Source organism: Acomys russatus, chromosome 7 (assembly GCF_903995435.1).
Source record: "Acomys russatus chromosome 7, mAcoRus1.1, whole genome shotgun sequence".
Taxonomy (NCBI): Eukaryota; Metazoa; Chordata; class Mammalia; order Rodentia; family Muridae; genus Acomys; species Acomys russatus.
In genome coordinates, this window is record NC_067143.1 from 55,478,464 (window position 1) to 55,490,815 (window position 12,352).

At 36.7% G+C, this 12,352-nt stretch overlaps 2 protein-coding genes across 2 annotated transcripts; both read right to left on the reverse strand.

Moving 5' to 3' along the window:
- Positions 1–441: 441 nt before the first annotated feature.
- LOC127192219 (olfactory receptor 51G2-like) lies at positions 442–1,401 on the reverse strand. The gene has a single exon (XM_051149540.1). The coding sequence runs from the start codon at positions 1,399–1,401 to the stop codon at positions 442–444; it is 960 nt and encodes a 319-aa protein (XP_051005497.1).
- Positions 1,402–11,109: 9,708 nt separating this feature from the next.
- LOC127192220 (olfactory receptor 52A5-like) lies at positions 11,110–12,060 on the reverse strand. Its single transcript, XM_051149541.1, has one exon. The coding sequence runs from the start codon at positions 12,058–12,060 to the stop codon at positions 11,110–11,112; it is 951 nt and encodes a 316-aa protein (XP_051005498.1).
- Between the last annotated feature and the right edge of the window lie 292 nt (positions 12,061–12,352).

Here is a 12,352-nt window from a genome sequence, read left to right on the forward strand (position 1 = left end):
TTGATACTAAGATACTTGAGTATTGATGATGTAAACCCTAAGCTACCGTACATTCTCATTTCTAGATAACAATTCACCAACGTTTTACATACATAATAATTACAGACTAAGGTATCAAGAGGCAAAGGAATATGAGGATATAATATTCGTGGATAAAACATCTTGAACAAAGATTGAAGATGGAAGTGGGAGAGAATAAAAGAAAATTACTACCAACACATTGCTCTGCAAACACAACTGAAGAAGATTTATGTAGCATGTGTCTAAGACAGCCTTGCTAGATACAGTGGACAGAAGCATGTTCCTTCAGATTCTCATTGTGATTCTTTGTTTACTTGTTTCTGTTACTGTTGACAACTATATATGCAGTATCCCAGAATCAGACAATTCACCACGATTCACATCACATGTACTGATACCTTTCTTGTCATGCTGACATGCCTACATTGTGATAGAACTGACTTGGGGAGAACATATCAAATGGAGGATTCCTTGGCGGATCTGTTTGGTCTTCACACTATAGATGATTGGGTTAAGCACTGGCGGAACCAATAAGTAGATATGAGCCATGAAGATGTGAATGAGGGGAGAGGAGTGTTTGGCAAAACGATGGACAATAGATAATCCTATCATGGGTACATATAGAATGAGCACAGCACAGATGTGTGATGCACATGTGTTCAGTGCCTTAAGCCTACCCTCGCGGGATGCAATTTTTAACACTGAGTGAAGTATTAACACATAAGATACAAAAATTCCAAGGGAGTCCATGCCCCACAGCAATGTAATGAGGACTAGTCCATATATAACATTGAATCTGATGTCAGTACAAGCAAGACGGATCATGTCTTGGTGCAGACAGTAGGAATGGGAAAGAACGTGGGAGCCACAGAAGGGAAAGAATGCTAGACGGGCCATAAGTGGAATTATTGAAATAGAACTCCTGAGCAGAGCAGCCATTCCAATCTTAGCAATAAGTTTTGGGGTGAGGATGGTAGCATATCGCAGAGGGTGGCAGATAGCCACATACCTGTCAAGGGCCATGGCCAAGAGCACAGATGACTCAGTAAAGGAAAATGTATGAATCAGAAACATTTGGACCACACAAATATTGAACTGGATTTCTCGTGAAATAGACCACAACACCCTGAAAAGTGAAATCATTGTGGGCAGGGACATGGCCATGTCAGTGAGGGAAAGCATAGCTAGGAAGTAATACATGGGCTCGTGGAGTCTGGGGTCTGTCCGCACAATGTGCAAGATCATGCAGTTTCCTGTTATTCCAACAATGTAGAGGAGGCAGAATGGGATAGAAATCCAGTGGTGAAATTCCTCATAGCCAGGGATGCCTGTGAGATAGAATGTGGTGGACACAATGCTGCTGGAATTTGAGGTTTCCATCGAGCTGACTGTTAGAGTGCAATCCAGTTCCTCAGTTACTCTCTAATGAGGGAGGCATTGACAAGACCCAGATCTGAGGGAGGACGGAAGGGGACAGCAAATGATAAGATCAGCAACAATTAATACAACACACAAACCAACAAAATCGCTCAGTCCTTAGGTATACTCACACCATAATCTATTCTTCATTTCTATCTCATCATCTCCATTGCTCTGTTAGTTAACATTAAAGTAGAATATCTACTTACTCCATCAAGAACTTCCCTTCAGCTTCCCAAATTCAAGCCCAGTAAAGCTCCATATGATCTTGAGAGGGAAAGAGAAGATCTTAAGAGAAGTGGGAATCTGAGAGGGTAGCAGAATACAACACGATGGCAGCAGATGTTGGAATTAACTGGGGCAGGAGAGTGAATCAACTTGGAGAGAGTGACATGAGAAGAAGTGATTGAGGAGGGAAGTGAATGACAAAAAGCTGTAATGACACAAATGTACAAAGAGGCCATGATGAAGCTCCTCAGTTTGCATAGTTACCTAATATTAACAATTAAAAAGTAAACACACACAGACACACAGACACACACACACACACACACACACACACACACACACAAACACACACTTGAAATCAGATAGGTCAGATTCATCTCTTTGTCACATAGTGAAGACCCAATGTATCAATGTGTGAATTGCCTTTTATCTTTGCTCTACCGTCAAGTTCCTCTGGTAGGTGTGGACTACATGATGCGTTTCATATTCACTCCAGTGTCAATTCTGAAATAAAACCTTCTCCAGATAAGGTGCAAATGAAATCTTAGAACTTCAGCAAGCTATATGAATATGCAGCCACATTTGCATTTTACATTTCCAAAGTTTACATACAACATATGATAAAGCATTCTACTCTGACTTGTTCTACTTTTTGGTTTTACTTTGGATATTTTGCATGCTACTACTGTTATCTTACAATGCACCATACTGTAGTTTTTGCTTGATTTTGACCGATCATTTTCTATTGCTTGTGACCATGTAATTTCCAACTCACCCATAAGGACATGAGATGATTTCCAGCATTTTTATTTTATTTTTTAAAGTTGCAATTCATAGGGCTACTTTTTAACTTAAAAGTCTGGGGAGCTTGTAAAGTACGTTTGAGGCATAGTATGTAAAAACATATTTAAAAGTTACTGTGATGTGGGTTGGAGTGGGTGTTTTAAAGTTTTCTGCTGAAATTTTAACTTCATTCTGAAATTATATCTAATATCGCCTTTTGCCACATGTAGACAGATGCTACCTGAAGTGAAAGTCTGGGCCATCCTAAGTAAGACTTGCTTGCCTGAATTTTTTTAGTTCACATCGGATGGGACAAGAATGAATACAGGAGAGAGTGAGAGCAAGAGAGAGAGACAGAGACAGGGAGAGACAGGATAAGAGAGAGATCCATTAAAGAATATGTAATACTTCCTGAGCTCTCTTGGTCTCTCTCTTCTCCTCACTCCTTTGATGCCTTCCTTCCTCCCTTTTGCGTCTCAACATCCTTTTTGTGTTTTCCTTTGTCCTCCTGTTTACATTTCCCCCAATCTCACATATTTTGTAGAAGAGTTCTTCTTGGTTTGAGAGACCATTCTAACTCTGAAAGCAAGCAAGATGAATTAAAAAGGCTTCTTGTGGTCCTTAGAGAGGAATCAGAATGCAAGGAGAGAGGCTGTAACCCTGTCAGCGCCAAAATTTCCATTTTGTGGTTCTTTTTTGCACCGTCCAATTCTTTTCAGCACCATCACAGCAGGATATCACAATTTAAGTGTAATGGATAATGAATTCTCTAGAGATTTTTATATTTGTTGTCTCTGTGTCTGGGGAAACTGATGCAATTCAACAGGTAATAAGACATGGGTTTACATCCAGAACATGAGACAACTGTGAAAAGCTTCAAGTGTGGCCTAGATTGCGGAAAAGCATAGCGTCTATGTCTAAGAGCTATGCGTACCTAAAATTCTAGTGTGATAACTGTTATCTTGGATGCCTGAAGAAATATTCTTATCTTGTGGAGAAGAATGTATGTTCTGCAGTTCCTCGATTTAATCTTTCAGATGTCTAGTGGGTATAATTGGTCCAAAGTGAAGTGTAACTAATTCCATTTTGCTGTTGAGTGTCTCATAGACTACAGTCAAACTGATATTATAATATCATCAAATGGAAAAGGAGGTGTTGATGTCTTCTATTAATTATTACACTGTATTATGTCAGTCTCTTTAGGTCTCTTAATGATTATTTTATATATTTGATGCTATGGTATTGAGTGTATTTCATGTAGATTGTTCCTGCTGTATTAATCCCTTTATCATTAAACAGTTGAAATCTTGCCTCCTTTTACAGATTTTTATTAATACCTTATTTTATATTATAAATGTATGGCTATTGATGCTTTAGGATGTATCCCATTTTTCTAGGATATTTCATCCTATTCACATTCAATCTATACATGCCTTTAGCTACATTGTTTCTCATAATCAAAATGTAGTTTTCTTCTTTTAAGTCTATTTCATCACTCTATCTTTTATTTAGACATTTTAATTCATTTACATTTAGTATGGTTATTGATATATGAGATTTACTAAACACAATGATCATACTTAACTTCTAGTTTTATCACAAATGCGTTCTCATCCATTGTCTCACAAAATCTTTATTTCTGGTTTAGAGTTTAAATCAGGTAGTGTCACTTGCCTCATTATATATTATTTTTGTTGCATCTTTTACAGATTTATACATTGTATTATTCATTAAGGCTAAAAATTAAATCATCTTTGCATAATAATAATTATTTTGAAATGAAGCAGTTTAGTATTGACTTGAACATTTTTTTAAAAAATCAAAAGAAACAAAAATATCAATAAACACTGAATTGTTTTCTCCATATATTTTGATTAGTTCTTATCTCCAATGTTACATCTTTTTGTATTTTCCATCTTATATTAATGGTTGCTGTTTGAAATTATTTTGCCTTTTTTGCTTTTCATACTCCGTACGTGAATGATTTGTTTACTATATTTAGTTTAGAGCATTCTAAATTTTCCTTCATAGCTATTTTTGAAGGTGAAATTTTTAGCATGATCATGTTCTTCTTTATTATTTATATTTTAATATATTTTATTAATTTATTCATATTACATCTCAATTGTTATCCCATCCCTTGTATCTCTTTAAACAGGTTCTGAAGAACTCCTCTGGCCATATTGTTCCAACGATCTAATGGTTTTAATGTCACTGAACTTTGTCAGCTAAGCTCACATTGCATTACTGATTGGCAGTTTTTCTGGATGCTTTTGGTTTTGTTAGCTTCTTAATAGCATGTTTAACTGAATGGTGAAGTTTCTTCTGATAAAACACAGACGAATTGAGATACCCTTCTGTATTAGTCATTCATTTTCTCTTGCTGCCTTGAGATTAATTTGCTCATCTCTAACCTTGAAGAATTTGGCAAGGTTATATCCTGAGGTAGACTTGATGTACTTAGATTTGACTGACTGACATACATATCTGTGTCAAATCTAGGATTGCAGACTTTACTTTTCATTAATTTATTTATTCATTTCATGACCTGGCTGTAGCCCCCTCCCTCCTCTCCTTCCAGTCCCACATTCTCTTCCTCACCCCTTCCACTATGCCTTGCAAAAGGGAAGCCCTGCTACCTACCACCCAGCTCATCAAGTCACTTCAGGACTGAGTTCATTATCTTCCCCTGTGGCCTAGCAAGGCAATCCCATCAGGAGACTGATTGTCGTTACCTCTTTGAATACTTTTTGTGCCTTTTTGGTATTCTCAAGTCCTTCATAAATTGACAAGTAAAAACTTACACTATTAATACTGTCCAGAAACTTTCTTAATTTTTATTTGTCTGCTTTAAAATTTCAAATTTACCATATCTGATCTTAGTAATTTTCTATCTAGCACATTTAGAACATTTAATGCTTCTTTTTATAACTTTTATTTCATTTATTATGGTTTTCAAACAGAGAATATCTGTTCAGTTTTGTAAATTAGCTCTATTTTTTTGTTTTCCTGAGAAAAAATTAAATTGTTGTACTGTGTTTTCTTGAAATGTGTTACGCTTCTTTAAATAGTTTAAATTTCTATTTGAATTGAGTTTCTACTAGTAACAGTCTGTAGTTCCATTTGTTTTTATCATCTATTTTTCTTTTATTTTTGAGACTATAATGTAATTGGGGTGTTTCTTCCTTCCATTTCCTCCATCCAAACACTCTCACAGACCCATCCTTGCTCACTTTCAAATTCACGGTCTCTTTATTATTAGTTGTTGTTCATGTATATGTGTATACACACATATAGTTCTCAACGTAGCCTTTTCAGCCTGTACAGTACTATCTGTATATATGTTTCAGGGCTGACCACTGTATATTGGATAGCAAGACTGCATAAACATGAGCTGAACAGAGAAAACGATGATAGATATGCCAAAGTGAATGGGAAAAAGAACATGATGTTACCTTACATGCTCTTTAAACAAGATCTTAGTTATAGAAAAGTTCTCGGGACTTGATGGCATGTAGAATTGTAGATTTATTGATAGTCAGGAAGTTTCTCATAATTTTTGTAATTTGATTTTCTTAGTACTGCGCCTTTCTAATGATTTGAAGCAGTGAAACAGTTTGTTAGTTGGCCCCAGCCTAGACACACATTCTAAGTCATCTTTTTCAGTGAGTCTACAATTGATAGGCAGCCGCTTTATTATCTCTAAAGGGTTCTCCAAGCCTAGGATTGTCCCAAAGCAATTGTGTTATTCCATCTGATTCAGAGAGAGTATCTCACAAGGTAATTCCATCACAAGATGACTTATGTCTGCCTGTAAGATATAAACTGATTTCTTGTCAATGGTAATTGACCTCTTCTCATTAACCACTGGTCCTATGCTTGCTATGAAAGAATCGGCCTAAGTTAGGCAATGATTTGACAGTCACTGATTATATTGGGCCAAGGGTTACCAGCTGTCATCCAGGAAGGTATAATGTGTATTTGTTGGAAACCGGAACTCTCCTACATAAAGCTAGAAGATCTACAGACCTACGGTCACTTTCCTGCCCTATTTTCAATGGGTGGAGAAAAAAAATCAATAATCATGGGATATGTATTAATAAACACATATTAATGGCTGAGTAATACTCCACTGTGTAATGTGCCACATATTCTTTATACATTCTTTGATGGATGGACATCTAGGTTATTTCTAGTTTCTGAATGTTACAAATAAAGTTGCTATGAAAATAGTTGAACAAGTGTCCTTGTGATATCAGAGAGCTTATTATGGGTATATGCCCAGTAGTGATATAGCTGTGTCTTGAGGCAGATCTATTCCTGATTTTCTAAGAAACTGCCAAACCGATGTCCAAAGTAGTTGTACAAGTTTGCTCTCCCACCAGCTGTGGAGCAGTGTTCCCTTTGTTTTACATCCTTGCCAGCATGGACAATCTCTTTGGTTTTTTTTTTTTTCCCACAGTCACAAAAGTTTTTTCCTTTGCTTTTTTATTATAATTTATTTACATTACATCTTGATTGTAATCCACTTGCTTTTATCTTCCTGTTCCCACCTTCCCTCCCTCTTCTGCCCTATTTCCCTCCCCTAGACCTCTGACCAGTGGGTCCTCCTCCCCCACCTTCTGACCACATCCTATCAGGTCTCATCTGGATAGCCTATATCCCCTTCCTCTGTGTTCCCACGGAGCCTGATAGGTTTGCCATTACATGTTACTTGACCTTTTTCCCTTGTGGCTTTTAATATTTTCTCTTTGTTCTGTACATTTAGTGTTTTGCTATTATGTGGTGGGAGGATTTTCTTTTCTGATCTATTCTCTTTGGTGTTCTGTAGGCCTCTAGTGTGCTTATAGTCATCTCTTTCTTTAGATTGGGGAAAATTTCTTCTATGATTTTGTTGAAAATATTTTCTGAGCCTTGTAGCCAAGAATCTTCTCTTTCTTCTATTCCTATTATTCTTAAATTTCATCTTTTCATAGTGTCCTTGATTTCATGGATTTTTTTTTTGTCAGAGGCTTTTGAGATTTAACATTTTCTTTGACGGATGCATCAATTTCTTCAATTGTATCTTCTACACCTGAGATTCTTTCCTGTGTCTCTTTTATTCTGTTCGTGATGCTTACCTCTGTCATTTCTGTTTTCTCTCTAAGTTTTCCCTCTCCAGGGTTTCTGCAATTTGTGTTTTCTTCATTGTTTCCATTTTCATCTTCAGATCTTGAATGGTTTTTTGATTTCCTACACCTGTTTGTATTTTCCTGTATTTTTGAGTGATTTATTTATTGTCTCTTTTAATGCCTCAATCTGTTTCACTGTACCTTCCCTTATTGCTTTAAGGGTTTCCTCTTTAAAGGCTGTTAACATCTTCATTAGCATTGCTTTAATGTCATTTCTTGAGTTTTAGTTGTGTTATGCTATCCAGAGCTGTTTGCTGGTAGGAAACTTGGTTCTAGAGATGCCATATTTCTCTGGCTTTTGTTGATTGTGTTTTTACTCTGGCCTTTAGCCATCGAGTTGTCTCTAGCATTGGCCAGTAGTTCCTGGTGCCCACTGGAGTGCTCAGGGGTGCAAGAAGAGCCCTGGGCAGGAAGCTGTATGTTCCTGCAGGAGACCTTCCTAGATTGGTGAATATGCACCCATGAGACAGTGGGGCTATACTGGTGGCCAGAGGTTGAGAACAAGCTCCAGGGGAAACTTGGGATTTTTCCCACTATTAGCCATGTCAGTTGAGGTTAGACCCACTGTTTCCCTCACTGTGGACTTTCCTCTCACCTGAGAAACAGAGACTTGGAGTTTTATGGTCCACAGCCATAGCCTGTTGGTCATTCTGCAATTACTGCTCTTCTACTGATCTGATACCCTGCATGATCAGGCTGTGCCATCTCGGATCCCCCTCCAAGGAATAGTCTTTATGCCGGGTGGTGGTGGCACACACCTTTAATCCCAGCACTTGAGAGGCAGAGGCAGACGGATCTCTGTGAGTTCGAGTTAAAAAAGCAAGTCCAGGATAGCCAGGACTACAAGAGAAATCCTGTCTGGAAAAAACAACAGAAACAACAACAACAACAACAACACAAAACCAAAAACCAAGGAATTGTCTTTAATTCCAAACAAACAAATAAAAAAAAAACCCAAACAAACAAAAATCCCTAGCTAAGTAAAATATATACACAGAATCAAATATTTCTGATGTCATGGAAATGATGAATAAGGTAACAGAATTCCCCTACTATTTATAAATCACCTGAACAAAATTACAATGTTCACCTTCAAGTATTAGTAAAAACATCAAGAAACACAAGAATCTTGTATCTTGCTGGTGATTTTTATCTGATAGAAGTGTATAAAAAGAACACTTAAAACATCTAGCCATGTTGGAGAATTTTAGTGGCCAAAGATTGGTAATTTAATCCTTAGATGTAGCAATTAACATCCTGAGTGCATTGAGACAAATACAGAAGCATTTATCACACTAAGCCTACTGTTTTTAGAGCACATCAACATAGGATATGTAAGCAAATCGTGGTGTATGCTCCCCAGCCTTTTATTCAGGAAAGAAAATTAGAAGCAATCCACAAACAATAACCTGGAGAAATCCACTTTTTTCTACTATACTACACAAATCATATACTGTGTGATCCAATTTGCATAAAATGCTAAGCAATCAAACAGAATTTTAGGACTAGCAATTCACAGGTACTATACATAACGAGAAAAAGGAAAAAAAAACAAGAAAGTGTGTTAAATATTCCAGTGAAGCTTGCCACAAGAAAAATGGGATACATGTGGAACTAACTGGACCATTGCAGGAAGTGTAGAGGGACAGTCATAATTCATTTCTCTAGTTAGTGCTACTTTAATGACAGTTTCTTTGGGTTTTATGACCTTCCTCACTTATGAATTACATATCTGAAATAATAATAATAAAATTACCTGTACTAATCACCTATGTCAAAGATTAAACTCACAAATAATGTAAAAAGATGATTTCATTGTGTTTTCTCTGAACTGTCTGCTCCATTAATAGTCTCCCTTTGCCAAGCCCACTTGGTACACAGGAAATTCTTGCTAAGCTACTCCCTAAAATTGTGTTTAATTATACCCACAAATGGATTGACTGTTAACAGACTCCCACTACTATCAACATACAACTAATTATTATTGTTTTAAGTGTGTATTTAATATTTTTACTGTTTATTATTCCTCATATTGAAATTATAATTTGTGAATCCATGATATCATAAATATGTATGACATTTTCTTTTTTCTTCTACAATTGGGTTAATCTTTTTTTTCAGTTGCTTATGTTAACAGCAAAGGGTAGTTTAATTTAATGTATGCACTTAGTATGCACACACACACACACACATATATATATAAAATAAAATTTAGGTTGCTTAATTTACTCTTCTTCAGTAAGTGTTTATCTTGTCTTGCTAGGTTCCATTCCATATTTAAGAATACCTAATATATTCTCTATATTCATTAATTTTCTAGTATTTCTGATGGGATTTCTATATGCTTCATGTTTATGTATTCTAAGTTGATTCCTCATTGCGTAATTGCTCTGAGGCATGTGCCACAAGCCCTGGAATATATTGTCTCCAACTGAGAATCAAAATAAGTCATTAAGTTATTCAGCACTATTTTTTCATAAAACGTGTTTTTTTTGTATTGTCTATCAACTAAAACATTGTTTTCTTTCTTTTATCATTGTATTATTTATTATACAATAAGTATATTTCAGGTTTTCTATTTTTCATATTTTGTGTGTCCGGTGTGCACATGCATGTGCATTAGCAAGTTTTTAAATGTGTGTGGGCAAATGTGCCGACATGTGCAAAGTGAAAGCCTGGGTTTGAGTTCAAAAATCATTCTCAGCTCTTCTGCCACCTTATTGCATGAGGTAGGGTGTGCCACACACACACACACACCCAGAGTTTGCCTATGTGGCTTATCTTCCTTAGCCAACTTGATCTGGGGGAAGCCCTGTTGTCATCTTCCTCAGTGGGAATTACAGGCATCTGCCATGCCCACATGGCATTTAACACAGGTTTCTGGGGATTTGAATTCTGGACTTGAACAGTAAAGGCTGAACTATTGAACCGTTTCTTCTGACCCACTACAATTTATTTTTCAAACACTTGTTATCTTTAATGAGTTTATATTTCATTGAATAATTTTGTGTGAATTATTCATTAGATATTATCACTATATCAATATATAAAACTGGTTATGTATTCTAAAAGTCTGTCAAATTGTCAAAATAAAGATTAGAAGAAGGTACCTGTAAGTAAAACATAGCCAAAAATCATATGTATGTGTTAGGCTAGAAGTTTCAGAATAGTAATTTAGAGCACTTACTCTGAAATTTTCTTCATGGAAAAATGCTGATTCTAAAATTTGTTTTAAAATATGAATCCACAGTGTCAGCAAAGAACGTATAATACAATATCCAGTTCCAGACAAAAATGATGCACTCAATAATTTGAAATTAAAATGGCAATAACAAGGTTGTTTTTATTTAACTGATATTTCTTTAAATTTTGAGTACCTAAAATTCACACACTACCTCTCATTTTTTTATTTGTAGAGGACATAGTGTATAATTCATTCAACTAGCTAATTAAAAACCACACAACATTTCAATAGAGGGACTAATGGTCACAGAGATTTCTTGGAGAAAAACATTTTCCGGACTAGGTCACGGATTTGTTTAGTTTTAATACCATAGACAATGGGGTTAAGAAAAGGTGGGACTAACAGGTAAAGATCTGACAGGAGGATATGTACATAGGGTGGTATGTGAGCCCCAAACCTGTGTGTGAAGAAAGAGAAGAAGCCTAGGAGGTAGAACTGTAGGAAGACACAGATGTGAGCAATGCAGGTATTGAAGGCTTTAAATCGAGCCTCCTTCTGGGGCAGCTGGAAGACAGTGATGAAGATTCTCACATATGAGAAGGTAATGAAGACTATATCAAACCCTAGGATAGCAAAGGCTACAAGGAGGCCACATATTTTGTTGATTCTGATGTCTTCAGCTGCCAATTTCACAATGGCCATGTGTTCACAGTAAGAGTGGGAGATAATGGTAGTTCGGTAGTACTTAAGGCGGCATTTGATGAGCAGTATGGGTAGAGATACAAGAATGAAAGCCCTGAGTAGAACACCAGCTGCAAGGCAAGTCATGAGTTGTGGAGAGAAGATGGTGGCATGTCTCAGGGGGTTGCAGATGGCCACATAGCGATCCAGAGCCATGGCTAGGAGCATGCCTGATTCTGTTGCCTGGAATGAGTGGATGAGTTCCATTTGTAGCAAGCAAGCATCAAAGGAAATCTGTGGCATATGAAACCAGAAGATGCCCAACATTTTGGGAAAGATACACGTGCTAAGGGCAATGTCTGTGACGGCCAAGATGGCCAAGAAAATGTACATGGGTATATGGAGGCTCTTTTCGCTTTTGACGATAACTAAAATGAGAGAGTTTCCAATCACAGCGATGATGTACATGACACAGAATGGGATCCCAATCCAGCACTGCACTGACTCCAGGCCAGGGATCCCAACTAATGTTAATACAGAAGGCATGAAGACGGAGCCATTGAACTTGCGCATGGTGATCCTATCATGCTTCAAGTCCTGCTCCATACTGAAACTGGACACATGAAATATAAAAGACATTAGTTCATTAGCAAAATAAACTCTACTCTATGTCAGTTAGCAATAAGAATAGGAGTATGATATTCACTTTTTTTTGCCCCTACAATTTTCCTTTCCAAAGAGATTTAAAAATTAAACACAAGCTTTTGTTTCTCCTTACCTGAGTCATTTTCTGTAAGATAAATTCACTGATGACTTATTTCTGGTCCAAGACCAAAAACATTTGATCACAAAAGGCTTTTGCTTG

What these genes read in the sequence shown, in the direction of transcription:
- LOC127192220 (XM_051149541.1), bottom strand. Translation starts at nt 12,060, where the DNA reads ATGCGCAAGTTCAATGGCTCCGTCTTCATGCCTTCTGTATTAACATTA.
- LOC127192219 (XM_051149540.1), bottom strand. Translation starts at nt 1,401, where the DNA reads ATGGAAACCTCAAATTCCAGCAGCATTGTGTCCACCACATTCTATCTC.